Below are 18,217 nucleotides of genomic sequence, written 5' to 3'. Positions count from 1 at the left end.
TAAAATCTTGCATGTCGACATAAGCACTGATCATACACTGGATTTTTCCAGTTACATTCAGTTCAGTTCTGTTAATTTGCTCTTAAAAGTCAACATGAGTTATTCTTAGTGCTCTAGCGCAACTAGTTCTCAGTTGAGTTTAATAGCTTTCAGTTCCAAGTCGCCATAAGCTTAATTTAATTTGTTAAAAGGAAAGATTTTTTTCCTTACAGTAGTCCAGGAGAGAGTTGACTGTATCATTTAATACACCTATTTTGAAATGCAATATTGTTTGTTTTTTCTTCAGAATTGCATACAGAGTCAGAGTTCAACAAAAAATAAGTGCAAAATACTAAAAAAAACCCAAAGTAATACATTGTTGAATTAAACTAACATGCACAAATATCCAACAAACACACTGACCTGAACAACACAGATTTGTGTGAACTATCCAATTTAATTCTAGACACATCGTGTAGAAGAAAAAATTAATAATCATAATATACACTGCAGTGGAAAGTTCCTGGTATTAATTATCACATTGTTTAGCATTTTGTTAATAAATACACACTTTGTTGCTGAATGTCACATTGATCATCGCGGCAGATAAATGGTTTTACAAAATATGTAACACAAAGGTTAACTCTTCCAAATTGTGACTCGTATAGTAATTTTTCTGGCTCCTTTTTTTATCTTTTAGGATCCAGGATTTTTAAAACAGGTCAAATACAGACATCAAAAATTAGTTCATAACTTCATTGTATCTGTTAAAGGGGAAGCATGCACCGCAAGTGCTACCTTGCTGGATCCAACTCTACAAGTCTGTTTAATAATGATAATATTCTTGAAAGCAACCCTTTTCTGAGCACAAAATGTTTCAATAGTACTCACTCTTGCCAAAGTTTAGTATTATTCAAAATTTGTTAAATGTTAAATAAATTTACTTGGCACCAATTGATTGATTATGCAACCACATTTCATAACATGGTAAGTAAAACAGTAATCAAATTAAAACCACTTTTAAAACAACATTTTAGTATCTAAATTAAATTTGGTTTATGCACAAAAAAAAAAACATTTTGAAAAAGAAGTTGGAATATGTCAAATAAATGTAAATGTTTGAAAATACATTTTTGAATGAATAATTTATTGAATGAATTTAATGATTGAAATGAATAAATAAATATATATAATATTGTTTATAACTTGATGACATATATTTATATATAAAGTATAAAATAAAAATTTAAAGAAGTATTGTTCCAAAAAATAAAGATTTATAAAAGCAGACTTTTATTTAGCCTCATTTTGTAGTTTTAATGAAGTTATTCACTTCAATAGAAAAAAAACCATAAAAATAATTATTTCACAAGAAACCATTTTCTGACAGACAATTGAAGTATTTTTTGCTTGAAATTATATTTCTTTTCAGGTAAATAATTTGTTTTTGATCCAGCTTTTTTTTATGAAGTGTTTATGTGACGTTAAAATGGCAAATTGAAAAAAAAAACTATTTTTTTATGGAGACAATATATCGTCAATATAAAAATAAAACATGGCCACACAATAGTACTGTACCTTTTGTAGTTAAACAGTGGTACAGCAACCCAGCCTAGCGTCGTTCTTTCCACCTTGTCATAATGACAACCGTGAACTGTCAGACATAGCCTAGACTCTCTAGGAAGGTTACATACAGGAATAGGTATTTCAATGCTGAAAGACAAACAGTAAATATTTGGAACTTTTTAATTTTCACGTCCAATTGACTGATGTTTAAACATAACAGAACAGCATTTAAAGGATAATAATGTGATTGTTAATCCAAGTAGAAATAGTTCATATTTTGGCATATACTTGAAATAAAAATAATAATGTCTTATTTATGAAATGCTGTACATCAGACAGACCTATCTGAATTAACAATGTGACTCTGTAAAAGCTAAGCTTTTCATTTAACAGGATGTTAGACAATAGGTCTTTTGTTATGATTTATGTTATATAATTAGTTGCTTTTTAGAATTGATAAAGACCCCACAAAGTCGTCGAAACGTCGTTCTCTTCTAAGCGTTATTTTCCTATAATACTGTATATTTACAAACTGTGAATTATTGATTGTTTAGTGGTTTAATAATAGGGACATTTATATTTTATGTCGACTTTGTTGACTGCTACCCTATTACGTCATTTTTATGATATACAGGGTCATCTCTAAGACGCCAGCCTTAGTTCTGAAAAATAAGGATATAGGCTAGGCCTAAGCTACACAATAGGCCTAAGACTGTGTACTTTCACCGGCCCAGTGTGATGGAGGTCCATGGACTAGCGCTACTAGACATTACAAGGTCAGATGATCCAAGGTCATTACGTCATACATTCACTGGCATTTCAACGTAAATGTCCACTTAATCTAAACTGTCGACGAGTAAAATCTACGTCCTATCACTAGGATGCCATTCTTCATCCAGGCTAGTGAAATTAACTTACTCATCGTCCCATTTGACTGTTTCAAAGAAACGAATAACAACAGGTGCTTGCATCGTCTCTACAGGATTGCACAGTGCCCTTCCGCCGTAAAATATTTGACAGGACACAATTATATGGTCATAATGTCTGTAATGAAGAATAAATAAATTAACAAAAATAGTACAGGTGTATTGTTCAATCAAATTAGAAGATTCTATTTGTGTATTTTATTATATTAACACATCTGATTGTATTCTTGTAATTTGATTGGTTGATTATGCATCATTTTCCGCAAAAACTTGAAATACTGGAATGGTGTCCGGCTGGGTTTAGTTTTTTCACCAACCCCAAAACCTTGAAATACCAGAATGGTGTCCGGCTGGGTTTAGTTTTTCACCAACCCCAAAACCTTGAAATACCAGAATGGTGTCCGGCTGGGTTTAGTTTTTCACCAACCCCAAAACCTTGAAATACCAGAATGGTGTCCGGCTGGGTTTAGTTTTTCACCAACCCCAAAACCTTGAAATACCAGAATGGTGTCCAGCTGGGTTTAGTTTTTCACCAACCCCGAAACCTTGAAATAACAGAATGGTGTACGGCTGGGTTTAGTTTTTCACCAACCCCGAAACCTGTTCTAAAAATATCGGGATGGTGTCCGGCGGGGATAGTTTCACCAACCCCGAAACCAGTTCTAAAAATATCGGGATGGTGTCCGGCGGGGATAGTTTCACCAACCCCGAAACCTGTTCTAAAAATATCGGGATGGTGTCCGGCGGGGATAGTTTCACCAACCCCGAAACCAGTTCTAAAAATATCGGGATGGTGTCCGGCGGGGATAGTTTCACCAACCCTGAAACCAGTTCTAAAAATATCGGGATTGTGTCCGGCGGGGATAGTTTCACCAACCCTGAAACCAGTTCTAAAAATATCGGGATGGTGTCCGGCGGGGATAGTTTCACCAACCCTGAAACCAGTTCTAAAAATATCGGGATTGTGTCCGGCAGGGATAGTTTCACCATTACATGTAGTTCAAGTCCTATTTATTTGTTGTTAGTCGAAATCGTTCATTTCAATGTAAAGTGTTTATATGTTTACAAATAAATTTACTTGACTTGGAATTAGCTAACAGAAAAGTGATATAATGGTGATAATTAACATGCTCTAATGCATGTTAAGCTTTTATAACAATTTTGAGAATTAATTTCTATGCGATTGTTGACTAATCGCGTTTGAAAATCAACTTGTTTATGCACGTCTTCTATAACTGTTCTACTCCGCCTCCAAAGTTGGAGCACTGCCTTTTTTAATGACCTAGCTTCCATCAATAATTCTCATCTGCTCTATGTTTGCCTATAAGTTTGTTGACTACCTGATCAAAATCTAACACTCTATAATCCCATATGACTTTTTCTTCAGAAAATTACAGCAAGAAACTAGCCAAACCATGAATTAATAAGATTATTCATGTTCACAACAGCCTTAAAAAGTGTATATATATATATAAATCCAAAGGCAAATTACTGAAAATGACAATGCTGTGGGTATCAGTGGGTGGATCCCAATGGAGATACAAAATAAAAGCGAAAAGCTAAATCAAAACGAGAAGTAAAACAGCCAGAAAAGTTAGCAGAGCTTTTGGGCAACACTAGTCCTTCATCAGTGCAATATATATATATATATAAATCAAAAGGCAAATTACTGAAAAAAATGACAATGCTGTGGGTATCAGTGGCTGGATCTCAATGGAGATACAAAAATAAAAAGCGAAAAGCTAAATCAAAACGATAAATTAAACAGCCAGAAAAGTTAGCAGAGCTTATATATATATATATATGGCTCTGTGGTCTAGTGGTATGATACTCGCCCTGTAAGCGAGAGGTTGCAGGTTCGAATCCAGCCAGAGACATTTTTTCATACAACTAAAAAATATGGAACTTTCGCCAATGAGCTATGCTCGACGCGATTATGAGATCATGTTCCGAATATGAGCACTGTTTCTATAATTTACAGTATGATTTATATATAATTTACACAGTGCTACGCAACATCATTGATTTACATATACACAATATTATTTAAAAAACCGTTGCGAATTAAAGTTGGAATTTATTCTGACTTGTTAAGCCTCCACTGATTGCGAGGGCGTTTGTTGTATGAGAGAATGTATCTGGTGGGTGAAAATCTGTGATAATACCATACATGGCTCTGTGGTCTAGTGGTATGATACTCGCCCTGTAAGCGAGAGGTTGCAGGTTCGAATCCAGCCAGAGACATTTTTTCATACAACTAAAAAATATGGAACTTCCGCCAATGAGCTATGCTCGACGCGATTATGAGATCATGTTCCGAATATGAGCACTGTTTCTATAATTTACAGTATGATTTATATATATATATATATATATATATATATATATATATATATATATATATATATATATATATATAAGGGTTTATATTTTTGATACCCACAGCATTGTAATTTTTTTCAGTAATTTTCCTTTGGATTTATATATACAAGGATATATACACATACATATACCCTTTCATCGCATACTTCCCTCTTAGATGAATATATGCGCATGAAATATACACATATTATTTATCCATTTTTCCGTTAACCACCAAGTTTGTAATACAGCTACATATTCAATATACAAAAATATGGTATTAAAAATATACCTTTTCCACTCAATTGGTACCCTATGAGCCGCAGAAACTTTGAATTGCAATGGCTTATGAATAGTTTCAACACTCTCCATCCCGACACATGGGTCTTTCGTCCAGGCACTGAATGTTGTGTCAAATGCTTTACAATACATGTCTATTAGCTTGAAGACAGCTATAGTCAAACGATCTAGAAATGTTTCACCTGCAAAACCACCTCTCAGTAACATGACAAATTTGCTGATCTCACTTGTTTCCACATTTGCCAACGTGTGACAAATAGCATTTGCTGCCTGGGTGACAGGAAGAGTATGCTGTTTACCACCAGTCTAAATAATAAGATAATAATAATATTTATAATATAATATTTTTGATTTATATAGCACCATTCCTTTGATACACTTTTCAACCACAGTACATTCTTCTCTAAAGCTTGGTTCCCACTAGAACGTAACGCAAGGACGTAAACTCAACGCAAGCGTTTTAACCAATGACAAGCGAAGTTATAGACAGTTAGCAATCACAAGCGAATAAGCCATCGCTTGTGATTGGTCAATTCACTTGCGTTGCGTTACGCCCTTGTGTTGCGTCGCTAGTGGGAACCACGCTTAAGGGTCACGTCATGTCAGTGCTGCCAATTCTTGTGCTTATTTGTCCATCACGCCCTTAACAGATACCGCGCGCCATGGAGAATATGTACATACAGTACTGTTGGTATTTGTCGCAGCCAGACATAAGATCAAAGGACTGTTAATACGAGTTCCTACATTAGCAAGGTGAGCTCAGGTCTTCTTGTTAGATTTCCTTACTGATACACAGTTTAGACTTTCAATTAATAGCTTCATATTAAAAACTACTACACTACTCAAATACATTTTTGTTTGTTTTTTAAAAAAGAATAAGAAAAAATAGTGAATAAGATACCTTGATAGAGTTTCTGAGCTTTTCAACTTCATTGGAGAACATATCCATTAAAACAGACAGACCATGCCTAAAGTATTATATGGAATACACAATATTACACATATATATATATATATATATATAATTTTATTTATTTCACCATTATGTTAAACTTGAACGCTTCTTTTGAATAATAGATTCTTCTTTTCATAATGAACGGTTGGGATTCTATGGAAATCTAAAAATGCAAAATAACTCAAGATATAACTCTCACTAAATTCAATAAAAGAAATATTGTTACATTAAAAATATGCAATTAACCCGGTGTACTAAATTGCCCTGTTTCTGTAGTCAAATGGATAGAAACTATAGCTAAGCCACCTATATGAGAGGGAGATTATTATTAAAAGTGTTCTTTATCTATTCCACTTTAAGTGATCTGATCTTCATAATATAGCAGTATATATACTTGTATAGCAGTTATATTATAAGAACAATATTTGTAGTAGGCTTTGTTTTATCAATGCTCTTGTTTTCTTGTGTTGTATGTATTCCATTCTGCAAGTGGCGTGCTCCCCCGCTGTAGAGTGTGAATTCAAATAAAATTAAAATTAAATCATTTACACGATTCTCAGTGCTGTATCTCCACACATGACAACATTTGTCCTGCATCATGTGAAACACATGCTGATATCATGGAAAATTAGGTTAAGGGTTTATGGTCTATAATGCAAGCATTATATGAGACACACACACACACTGCACCTTAAAGAACTTGGAGCACTATTCAAAACAAGCATGGGATAGTGTTGGAATGCCGATCTAAGTAGCACGTGCTGCATTGTTGGTTGCCGTGGGTCCGTAGAGTGCCTAAGCTTGCGGATGATACTACTTTCCTACTGTACTGTAATACTAAAAGTTGAATGATAGGTCACTAAATGGTAGTATAACTATAAGAACTCACTTTGAAACAGAGGTTGTAACTGGTCTATCAAATAAATTGGAAAAACGCTTTACATTAACATCTTGCTTGTCATCTTCCATCTGCAAAATAGAAATGATGAAAAAAGTACATTTTGCACAAATTAAGGGGTGGGGGTTATTGATATTGCTGTACTTATACTCGGATAAAGCATCATGTCTGAAACCAAAAATCAATTACAAATTTGAGTTACTATTTATTTTTTATGAATATTAAATCAAATTTAGAAGTTTGGCTTATATGAGGAATGGACATAGTGTATCTACATATGAGCTATATAGTATGCTCTTACCTTCATGTTGATGTTCCAAACATATTTGTATATTTATTAAATAATTACTGAAAACATGATTATCATTACCGAACATCCTCTGGTATAATCCCATCCCTGTAGAACACAAAATTAGGCCAACTTTGGGGGGTGGGTGGCACCATACTCGGAGAAACCCTGGTTCAGAAAAAAAATGATTGGTAAGCATCATTCTGAACTGGCTAGAGAGAGGCCTACATCGAAACCTAAATTCAATACAGGGACTATACCTAAAGATATGCATGTTTGTGAAATCAGACATAAAGTAGGAGGGTGGGATTAGACCCGGAGTGGGATTATACCTGAGGATATACGGTAATCGTTTCATGCAGAACACTTGGTAATACATCATGTTGTTAAACCTACCGATCGTGCGAGATCTCTGATCGCATCGTTCTCCTTCAGCAACTGTAAATAAACATCTTTATCAAACTTTCGGCAACGTTGAACATATTCAAAATCTCCCAGCATAGCATCACTGAAAATCATTAATGTTTAAAATTATCAAATATTTGATATAATAAGATAACGTATGAATGTGGGGTCAATGAAGACAAAATTTCATTTTGTCTTTTACATTTTAAAAATCAGTGCAATAGATTATCGTGATTATTTTGTGCAATACTCTTAAACAGCCTTTTCACAGGATCATTTCATCTCCCGCTCTGTGCTAAGAAACAGTGGCGTAACAGTGAGTCCTCACTGGCTAAACCCAGGGGCTCCAGAGCTTAAGGAGCCAGAGCATAAGCATGCAACTACTCAGCATTGGAAAGCTCTAATGCTAAACCAGAGCCTTTTGCCACTGTTTAGGCACCTAATTATCTCTTTGACATCATCTATCCCAAAATACATACCCATGCCACATATAGGATAGAAATCATAATAAAATAAAAAATAATAATAAAAAAAAAGAAGAAAATCTTACTGATGAAGATATTCAGCTTGTCCTTGTACTTTAAGCATAAACTGCTCCGATGGAAGAGTAGCTAAGGGTTCTGGTAAATAGCACAGCCCTTGGCTGATAACATGTTGTACAGAGGTATTCACTGCAAAAAGAGAATTAAAGAATATGAAATAAAAAGCCACGGTATTACCGTATGTAACCGTACTGTTTTTCTTTAAATATTTAAGCTCTGTCTACAGATAGAAAATCCATTAACTCTATCATATAGGTTAAGTATTGTTCGATCTGTAAAATTAGCTTGTTTTTACTATTTTATTTTACTTGTATAATTCGCTTCTTATTTAAGACTTAAATGTTATTTTTGATACTTTTCTTTTTGTTTTTATATTGCCTTGTAAACGTGTGCTGCTGATACAAAAGCGTTTGTTCAATAAATTTATCTTATCTACATCAAATTTTATGTGACAAAAAAATGTGATGTGCTAGTTTGATTGTGTAGACAGAGCTTTTTGTAGGCATATGATGATGAGATGAATTATACAGTTCAATAAATATTTAAAATTAATTGTTATAATGAATTTTAATATTATTACATTACAATTTTTTTGGAGAGGAAATAAATATTATATTTACCGCAAACTGATTTGATTAGAATCGGTGGGTGTGCTGTGGTTTTAATTTGAATTGTGGTTAAGTTAAAGTGTGCATGTCAAGTGCTATTATGATTTTCAGTGTACATCGTACAATACATAGATCGAAGTAGGTTTTTTGGAATATTATGAATTAGAGTAGTTTAAGATGTAGAAATGAATATAAAAATTATAAAAAGTAGAATTTGAAAATAAGGAATGACTTATAATGGTCCCATTAGAGATTTTGTTGGCACCTGGGACTTTAGAATTTGTAGTAGAGCTGCATAAACCATGGTCCTAATAATTTAATTATGGTAAACTCAGTAAATCCGAAAATATATATTTTTTAATTTGATTTTTTTAAAATAAAAATGTAAATTTTTTATTTTATTTTTCATTTCAACAATATTTAAAGAGAGTGATCCATCCAGCTTAAGCTGATCTTTAGGGACCCTCCAACAATACGAACAGTAAATATATATAAATATACAGTAGGCCTACAATGTAAAAAGGATAATTAAGAAATAATATTATTATTAGAGAGAGAGAAAGATATATTTATTTCAAAAGAGATTTAAAGGAGAAGAAATTGTAAGAGTTACGAATGCTTAAAGGCAGAGAATTAAAGAAAGAAGGAGCATTGAAACTAAAAGAAAGTTTAAAGATTTCAAGGTAAGGACAATGGATAAGATCTCCTTTAGTTCAGTACAGGTTAAAAAAGTAATCAATATAATTACAATGAAATATCAAGTAATAAAGGTGTTCACACACAGTTATTATTTTCTAAATCGAAATGTAAACATGTTTTTAAATGAACTTCTAAATAAATACTAGTAGAAGTATGTTTATGATTAAGTTTAGTGTTATTCGGATGTGAAATTTAAGTTTTGAGAATTTTTAAAATTTTTAATTACTTTTTGAAAAAATTATAGGAAAGACTAGCTATCTCAAATATGTAGGTTTCCATGTAATAACAACATTCTTTAACCCATGTTTTTCAAATGTTGTTAAATATTTTCATTCATGATAACTCCACTGTAGTCATACAGCTGCTATATACATATTGTAACTGTACAGTATGTCCACATAACAGGGAGCCTTTTGTGTCAACAATTATCATACCATACAGTGAGTTTTCAAGTTGGTATCAAAGGTCAATAATATCAAAAACAAACCAAAATACAAATATTCAAGGATAAAATGGTAGTATTAATTTGTGTATACATCATTTCAGTGGTTCAATAAAAGGAAATATGAAATCAGTAATCTGATGATAATTTTTCGGAAACATAAATATTTTATGCTGGTATATGTTTTTTGTATTGTAAGGTCATCAAACCCTATACTACATGCAGTAATGTTAAGCATGTGTAAATAACTTATTACCTTGAAACCTTTTTAACTTTATCTAGATAAAAAAGGTATTTTTTCTGTGACTTGACGGCTGGGAGGGTGGAGGTATGGGTAAAGTAAATGTTATATTGTATGTACTCAAATTATGATAAAACAGGAAAATTTTATTGTGTGCATTATGTTTTTTTTTTGTCTTGTTAATCCCATTTTTACTGTATTATAATTATCTGTTCTATATGTATATATATATATATATATATCTACATTTGCGGCAATAAAAAATTTGCAAGCATATTTTTTTCTTTCGATTGTACAGTATATTACAAATATTTACTTATAAAAGTCACTATCTTGTTCGTGTAGAGAGGCAGTAAACTCAGAGTAGGAATATAAAATATCATCCTTTTTCACAAAGACAAAATGGATGAGATAAAAAAAAAAGAATGCAAAGGTTTGAAAATTAGATATTAAGGATGATAGCTTGGAATGATATATTTAATTTGTGCGTTATGTTCTTATCACGGAGGGGTACTTTGTTTATTTCTTTAATGTTGGTATTCAATGGTCACAAAAGGCCATAAAGTTATAAAATTCTTATTAATTTGTATTTCTTTATTTTTAATAAACCACAAATTATTGTTGATGAAATGTAGATCTTTAATTTTATATTTAAAAGTAGAAAAATTATATCATATTTGGGCACATCACATTTTTGTCACATGATTTTAGATAGTGTAGACAGAGCTTAACACAGTTAAAATTAAAAGAGTCTTACCATCACATGTGAATGTAATGGGCTGGCTGACTGCTGTTGTCATATGTAGCTTAATACTAGCCTCTGGTCCACTTGTAACTCGTCTCTGGAACACTGGGCTATACACAAATCCAGGATTACTTTCCTTATCATTGGATTTGAATTGTTTTCGTAAGCTGAATAAAAATATAACAAATAAATCAAAACTAATTTATTTTTATCTTCATTTATTCCTTTCAGTGATGATACATAAAAAAGGCAGCACTGAGCTGTCAAAGACAAGTATCGCCAAAGGGCGTGTCTATCTATTATATACTAACTAACCCCAGCAAGCTAGTCAGACCTTTGGTAGATACTGTACTACACAGGCAGATTATTTAAACCAACTGAATCGCTTTCATCACTCAAAATTAGATGCTGATAATATAGTTATAGCAGGGTTTGCAAACAACCACACGGACCAACATTTGTTTTATTTGAATCATATTTATTAAAAAATTGAACATTTAACTACTGTAAGTGCAATATTCAATAGGATGGCATTTTCTGAAATCCAAAGGTTCACACCTAACAATTCTTGATATTAATTTTTTTATTTTATACATTTAGGCCCAAGGATTACCAATAGTAAATTAATTACTGTCCGATCAGATAGGTGGTTATTTTGTGAACCAGTTCACCCCATAATCGCCTGGAATGGTAAACTGGGTTATTTAAAGTGCAGAAAAACTATATACACCGGACACTGTGTACATGGTCCTAATCTGAGAAGACTTGTTCCACCACCAGAACTAGGAGCAAGTCGGCCCTTAGCATGCCGATATTGTTGGCTCTTTAGGTACAGTACACATACAGTATGCCCCTGCCTTAACCGCTTGGCCCTAATAAAAAATTCTTTACCTCATAATGCCTTCACAGAAACTTGCTCCTTCTTCATCTCTTTCCTCTGTGATGTCAAACAATCCATCACCAAAAAATACATTTTCTGCCTGAAATTAACAGAATATTTAAAAACTTTCTATTAATAGTAACAAAAATTCAGATCTACTTGAATATGCCAAATGACTAAACATAATGAATTGTAACAACATTTCTGTACAACAATTCGCAAGATGTAAAACAGCATTTTCAGTACACATTTATGCTACATTAATGCATATCTGTCATGGGAAAGTATTAAAAGTGGTCTGTTCAGAGCAGAGCTTCTTCAATTCCATAGGTGGATCCAGGAAGGGGGTGGAGTTTTTTGGGGAATAGATTTATTTATGGGGTATTACATTTTATAAATATGTAAAAAAAAGAGACCTGTGTTTTTTGCGATGACTCAAATGTGATTACAGAACGGGGTTGCCATTTAGGAGCAGCTGGTTGCTCTGGCAGAACTGAAGACTCCTTGTACACAGTCCGTGGTCGTTCAGGTAAGACAGGTGTCTCAGAATCATTAGCATGGTATGATTTAGCGCGATTTGTGTCGGATTTTGGTGGCTTGGATACCTTTCCTTTTCGCATTTTAGTGCCACTTCCGTCAGAAGGAAGATCATCAACTTCGACTACTTCTTTTTTTGTCGATTTTTTAGGGATGAGTGGATCAAAATCACTGATAGATAAATCCTCCACAACCATTGAAAAGTCTGGTCTGAAATGCATCAAATCTGTTCCATTACGCTTTGAGTCACTCTTTGTTGGTAGTGTTTTGGCTTTTGATTGATTGTCTGTAAAGGCAAGGTTGTTGCTTTGTTGAAACATGTTTTTTGGTGGTACAGGTGGCTGGCCGTTAGAAGTGGTTTTGTAGGCCTGGAAATTTGGCTGGCTATTAATTCTTCGCATTGTAGGGTCAATGCTTGTTGTTAAAAAAGGGTTTTTAGTGTATCGAGTATTGGATGGTCTCAAAGCCTTGTGAACATCAGCAAATCCTTTTCTTTCAGTTGGTAAAGTTTGACTATCACTAACATAGCTAACAAAGGATGGAGAGCCAAAACTGATCTGTGGCTGTGTTGATGCAGATTCTTCTTTACAGTCAACCAAATCTGGCTTTTTAGAAATGGAACCGATAGTAGACTTAGTTTTACCTTCAGGTTTCATAGTTGAGTAAGTATGCTGGTTACTGTTAGATGATCTTCTTAAGGTGTCCGGACTAACTGGAAGTGATCGACTCTTTTGTACTGGATCGTCTGAAAAGTTAACCCAATTATTTGTATCGAGAAAAGAATCTTCAAAATTATTTATAATGGTCGTGGTTCCTGAAGATGTTGTTTTGACTGCACTTGCAAAGGGATCATTAGTTATTGGAGCAATAGTAGAGGAAGAACCACTCATTTTGCTGTCCATTCCTTGTTGTGCATTCGGCATAAAAACATCTTCCAAATATTCCAAATTTGTTTTTTGTGGAGACGGCAAACTAGAAGACAAAACTGGCTCAAAAGTATCACTTGTATCCTGAAGTGTAGACGATGTTTTATGTTCATTTTGACGGGGTAATCCTAAAACATGTTGAAAGTTAAAAGAAATTAAGTCAGGCTGCTGGTGGGCAGATTCTGTAGAGAGTGTGGGTTGCTTGGTAGAAGGTTGGCTTTTGGCTGGCTGGTGAATCACTTGACCTTTTGAGGATTTCCTTGACAGAGCCTCCACCTTGGCTGTTTGTATACTTAAAGTCATAGCCCTTTGAATCTGTGCTTCATATTCTTCCTCTGATTGCTGTGCCATTTTATTTTCTTATATTTTCAGATCATGAATTTCTAATATTCCTCTTATTTTAGTTCCTCCTTAAAATACTGAAAAACAGCCATCTGTAACCTGTTAAAATAAAATATGTAGAATGAAATTAGTCATTGTCCTGTTAAACATTAACAATAGATAAATAAATTACCTTAAACAAACAGTCACTAATTAAATTATCAATAACACACCAGAAGTGCATACTTGCCATCGCCATAGCTGGCACTACAATGTTCTAAATTTTTTTTTTACAAGAAACATTTGTGCCCTGGGTCGCAGAATCAGATGTTCCAACCGAAAAAATTTATGTGGAACTAAAAATTAAAAGAATTTATAATTGATCATATCATAATATTAAATAAGCACAGCCTTTCATAATTAATAATATTACACAATAATGTCAACAACTACAACCAAAGGCTAGCTTAGCTATGTATGCCTCATGGGGGTAGCCCCTCATGGGCCCACTTAGGCCTAGCTCGACAGTACAGCAGTAGTCCCAGTCCACTGTAGTGTAGGTATGGTAGGCCTAGCCAGCCTAGGATAGTTATGTTGGAAAATTTAATAATTATAGGCCTATACACGTTTATAATATAGTACATAATAATATACCTACGCTTGTTTAAAACAAATAAAACGTTAACACCATTCAATACTCACATTACTGTGCGCCAACATCAACAAAAACAAGACTTTTTTGACGTTTTTTTAACATACAATTCTGAAAATGTGAAAACACCCCTCTCATACTCTCATACGATCAGAATAGATTTTGCTGTGCGTGTGCACTGTGCATAATAACCACAATTTACCGTACTGGACCGTAAAGTTCCTATTTTTGTAATGTCATAAAAAACGTAAACAAAAAATGTTGTTGAATTGAATTTTGTGTCTACGTGATCTCTATCGATGTTTAAAAAGGAAAAGAAAAGGTGACCTTCTTCTTCCGCACAAAAACACAGCTGTTGATCTTGGTGTAAAGAATTGATATAGCCTAGGCCTAGGTAAATTTCTTATTTTGTAGGAATTTAAGTTTAGAAATTTGGCCCTAGCTAGACGTGTAAAGGGTTATATTTACCCAATCATCATCTGTTATTATACCCAGCCTAGGCCTAGTAGAGACTCCAGAGATGATGTCATTGACATTGTCCGCATCTGCCACCACGTTCTAAATTGGTCTGTGTGCCTGGCTCTGCTACAAGTTCAGTAAGGAACGGATTATAGGCCTAGCTAGCAAGGAGAAGTACGGAGGGATCAACACAATAGGGAATATAAAACCCCACAACAATCCACAGCGCATATAGTGAAATAATAAAGTTGTGTGGCAGTTTAAAAAGATGTTTTGTTGACATTTATTTATGGCAACTGCCCCATTTTGTGGAACAATTAAAAGACTTTTAAGTTACATTACAAGTAAAATATTAAGGCTATCAGTATCGTTAAATAGATCGACCGAGGACCATATGTTAACAACATTTTAGGGATGTACATATGACAGGTGCATCGCAAAATTTACGTCATGAGTTTTCTGGCAAAGTCTGGCAAATTGCAAACATTTCTTTTTTTGTCTTGTGTGAGTTCTTCTCACGTTTATTTAAATTCTCATTGATGAATATATTATATACATATAAGTACATTTGTGAAAATTAAAAGTAAGTGTTTAGAGTAGTTAAAATACCGGTATATTTACATAATAAGATGCCAGAATTCATTATATTAACCATATATTTTCTCATTTAAAATTTTAGATACGATGTTAATTAAAATGTAGAAATGAAAAATGGCGGTAAAATACATGATTAAAATTGTCTTGTTAAACTATCTTATTTGTGATCTTATTTGTGTTCGAGTTTGTGTTCGAGTAAAGAGGCTATAAACTCAGGGGAGGAAAATGTAGTATCCTCCCTTTTCACCAAGATAAGATGGATGGTATGAAAAAAAGAGGAATGCAGTAGGTTGAAAGTTAGTTATTTAGAATGATAGCATGAAATGGTATATTTAATGGAAACCGTAAGGTTAGAGTCCATACACGGTGCAAGTCCAAGATGCAATTTTGGCTCTGTGTGTATGTGAGATGCTTCATACCCGATGTCATCTTAGTACAACTACTACTTACAATTTGTATTTACGGTATAACATATTATAGTAGTATAGAAGTATATATATTGAACAAATACAATTGCAAACATTTCTAGTAAACACACTTTGTAAATAAATCGTAAAAAATAAAAATGTTGATTTTTTTTATTGTTTCTTTTGCTTATATCTGGACTCATTAAATAGATTTTGCGATGCACCTGTGACGTCACAGCAATTTACGGCGACGGCTGTACGACCAGCGCGTGCGGCGATATCCTTAATCTCGCGATTTTTCTGAAATCATATGTACATCCCTAATACATTAAAAAAATATGGTCCTCGGTCAAGTTGTTCTTTAACCATGCCAATAAACACTCCCAGTCGACCATGTCAAAACCTTTGTCAATTTTTTAACTTTGCTTATAAATTGATGTTTTGTTAATGTTGGAACAAGAAAGGTTAAATCTGTTCTATCTAATGTAGTTGACTTTGTAGATAATCCCTGCTTTCCTAAATTTCACATACTGTGTCTAACTGTAGAGTTTTTTTGTTTTTTTCAGCAGATGTGTACACAACTTGTAGGATAGTAACACTGAATGGACAATATATGAACACAAGAAAGGCACACAGTAGCATAATAATTAATAAATATTGTAATTAGAGTGCATTAATAGAACATGGCAAGCACTACTCAACTAAGATATGCTGTTAAACAGTTGTATAGAAATGTAAGTGAAAGAGTATTAAAATACCAAAGCACTTTATGAACCTATGCCAATCAAATGATTGAAGATAAAAGTTCTCAGAGATGGTTATATTTTTCTTGGCCTTAGCTTAAAGCCTGTTTTCCAATCAACAGAACGTTACAGTGAGTTGCGTTGAATAATAATGATCAAGCCGGAAACATTTTTATGCGATTGTTCATGGTTTTCTTTATTTTATTTTCGAGTATGTTGGTGGGACACCCAGACGTAAGTGTTTGCAAAACCAGGGACTTGTTAAACAAAGGCGGGAACATTTTTTTACAGGTTTTTATGCTTCAACCCAGCCTAGGACATGTTTTCCCAGATATCTTACATGAAAGAATAAAAATGTTTTTGAACTTGGTTCAACTTCAATGATTGCAGATTTGCAACGATTTTAAATGTTGATTTTTACCCCGTTTTCCTGTTGAATCCGGTCAATTCAACACAACTCAACATTGACTGGAAAACAGACTTGTTGATTTTTGTGTGTTGGGATTTTTCTTACCCACCAAGATAACTATTCTAACCAAGATTTGTCTATGAGCTAACAAAATATAAATGTTTAACTTTGTTTCCACAGTTGATTCATCTAGGTAAAGATTATCCAAAGGGGGAAGAATATTTCAGAACCCGCTGCCATTCTGCTTTCATGAAGAACAAAGATGTCAATGATGTTGAGAAAATCGAAGAACTTATAGCCAGAGGGGAGTATGTGTGTAAAGAATTAGAAGCTTTGTATATGCTAAGAAAATACAGGACGTTAAAGAAACGTTACTATGATAGCCATCATGTGCAATAGTGGATTGCTAAATGGTGCATTAATTACAGTTTTGATCCACCCAATAAAATTCAAAGATTATTAGTTACATGACGAGATCTTTGAAGTGTACAGTTATCTGTTAGTAACAGTACTATAATACTGAAGTGGTCTTGTTCACAGACAGAGGTTCATACTATTGTATTACTGTGTATATAAAAGAAAAAAAGTTTTCTTTAACTTAAAAAAAAGAGAGGCCCATAATACAGTAAGCTATAATGGACAAACATTTTGCATTTTGTTTATTAGTTTCCCAACTAATGGCTCATAATTGCAAATACTGAAAGTGAACACAATTTTTTTAGGTGCATTTTTTGTGTAATATAGCACAAATGTTAATGTTATACATGATTACAATGCTTGGCATCTATATATAAATGTAGTAGTGTATTACAAGGCATAAAGGTAAAGGTGATACAGTTTTGAAATGTTAATATTAAATCTGATCTTCCGCACATAACCAGTTCAAGTTGAGCTAGGATATTTAAAATGTTACTTATGTACAATAGTTGATAATAAAATTGTTGGCAAAGAATATGTATGAGGAATCCCCTCTGACCTGGCTAATTTTGTCTTATGTTTTTACATGTAATTAGAAATTTCCCAGGAATTAAATAAAAATATAATGAATAAACAGGTAATGCCTGTATTGTTAATAAGTTTTCTGACATTTTCTAAAATAAAAATGAGCATTTTCTTGCTTTTAAATTGTTATTCATTTTCAAGTACTGTAGCGTAAAGTTAACTTAACCAGACCCCTTTGGACTGACACAGTTAACAAAACCCCCTTTTCCTCAAGTGCCCTCATCAAACAAGAGACCCTTATCGAAAGTGATTAATAGGCCTAACTACCCAAGTTCATGTTTTCCCTTTATATTGAAAAATGAACCCCAGTGTAAAAAATCATGTCTAC

General features: G+C 33.3%; 2 protein-coding genes across 6 annotated transcripts in view; one reads left to right on the top strand and one right to left on the bottom strand.

Moving 5' to 3' along the window:
- The window catches only part of LOC140053966 (phosphatidylinositol 4-phosphate 3-kinase C2 domain-containing subunit beta-like), a 34,324-nt gene extending 19,928 nt beyond the window's left edge, over window positions 1–14,396 (bottom strand). Inside the window, exons 1-12 of the mRNA XM_072098740.1 lie at window positions 14,279–14,396; window positions 12,253–13,740; window positions 11,848–11,936; window positions 10,969–11,123; window positions 8,230–8,350; window positions 7,671–7,782; window positions 6,977–7,056; window positions 6,034–6,100; window positions 5,125–5,438; window positions 2,464–2,589; window positions 1,558–1,692; window positions 403–441 (exon numbers count right to left, since the gene is read on the bottom strand). Coding sequence (XP_071954841.1) covers window positions 403–441; window positions 1,558–1,692; window positions 2,464–2,589; window positions 5,125–5,438; window positions 6,034–6,100; window positions 6,977–7,056; window positions 7,671–7,782; window positions 8,230–8,350; window positions 10,969–11,123; window positions 11,848–11,936; window positions 12,253–13,650 — 2,636 coding nt within the window. The 5' untranslated portion in view covers window positions 13,651–13,740; window positions 14,279–14,396. The remainder of the gene's footprint in view (window positions 1–402; window positions 442–1,557; window positions 1,693–2,463; window positions 2,590–5,124; window positions 5,439–6,033; window positions 6,101–6,976; window positions 7,057–7,670; window positions 7,783–8,229; window positions 8,351–10,968; window positions 11,124–11,847; window positions 11,937–12,252; window positions 13,741–14,278) is intronic.
- Window positions 14,397–14,540: 144 nt separating this feature from the next.
- LOC140053968 (LYR motif-containing protein 5A-like) lies at window positions 14,541–17,965 on the top strand. Of its 5 annotated transcripts, none has more exons than XM_072098744.1 (3): window positions 14,541–14,666; window positions 16,302–16,469; window positions 17,068–17,965. In XM_072098744.1, the coding sequence occupies exons 2-3, from the start codon at window positions 16,419–16,421 to the stop codon at window positions 17,284–17,286; spliced, it is 270 nt and encodes an 89-aa protein (XP_071954845.1). In that variant the 5' UTR covers window positions 14,541–14,666; window positions 16,302–16,418; the 3' UTR covers window positions 17,287–17,965. The 5 variants fall into 5 exon arrangements, with proteins under 5 accessions (XP_071954845.1, XP_071954846.1, XP_071954847.1 ...); XM_072098745.1 differs by having other exon boundaries at window positions 14,545–14,666; window positions 16,305–16,469; XM_072098746.1 differs by having other exon boundaries at window positions 14,550–14,660.
- The last annotated feature ends 252 nt before the right edge of the window (window positions 17,966–18,217 follow it).

The sequence above is a fragment of the Antedon mediterranea genome, chromosome 7 (assembly GCF_964355755.1).
Source record: "Antedon mediterranea chromosome 7, ecAntMedi1.1, whole genome shotgun sequence".
NCBI classification, from domain to species: domain Eukaryota; kingdom Metazoa; phylum Echinodermata; class Crinoidea; order Comatulida; family Antedonidae; genus Antedon; species Antedon mediterranea.
The sequence above is the reverse complement of the archived record's forward strand: the minus strand, read 5'-3'. Positions and strand labels throughout refer to the sequence as shown.

What these genes read in the sequence shown, in the direction of transcription:
- LOC140053968 (XM_072098744.1), top strand. Translation starts at nt 16,419, where the DNA reads ATGGCAAGCACTACTCAACTAAGATATGCTGTTAAACAGTTGTATAGA. An exon ending in TTAAACAGTTGTATAGAAAT is followed by an intron (nt 16,470 to 17,067) that starts GTAAGTGAAAGA and finishes TTGTTTCCACAG; the next exon opens with TTGATTCATCTAGGTAAAGA.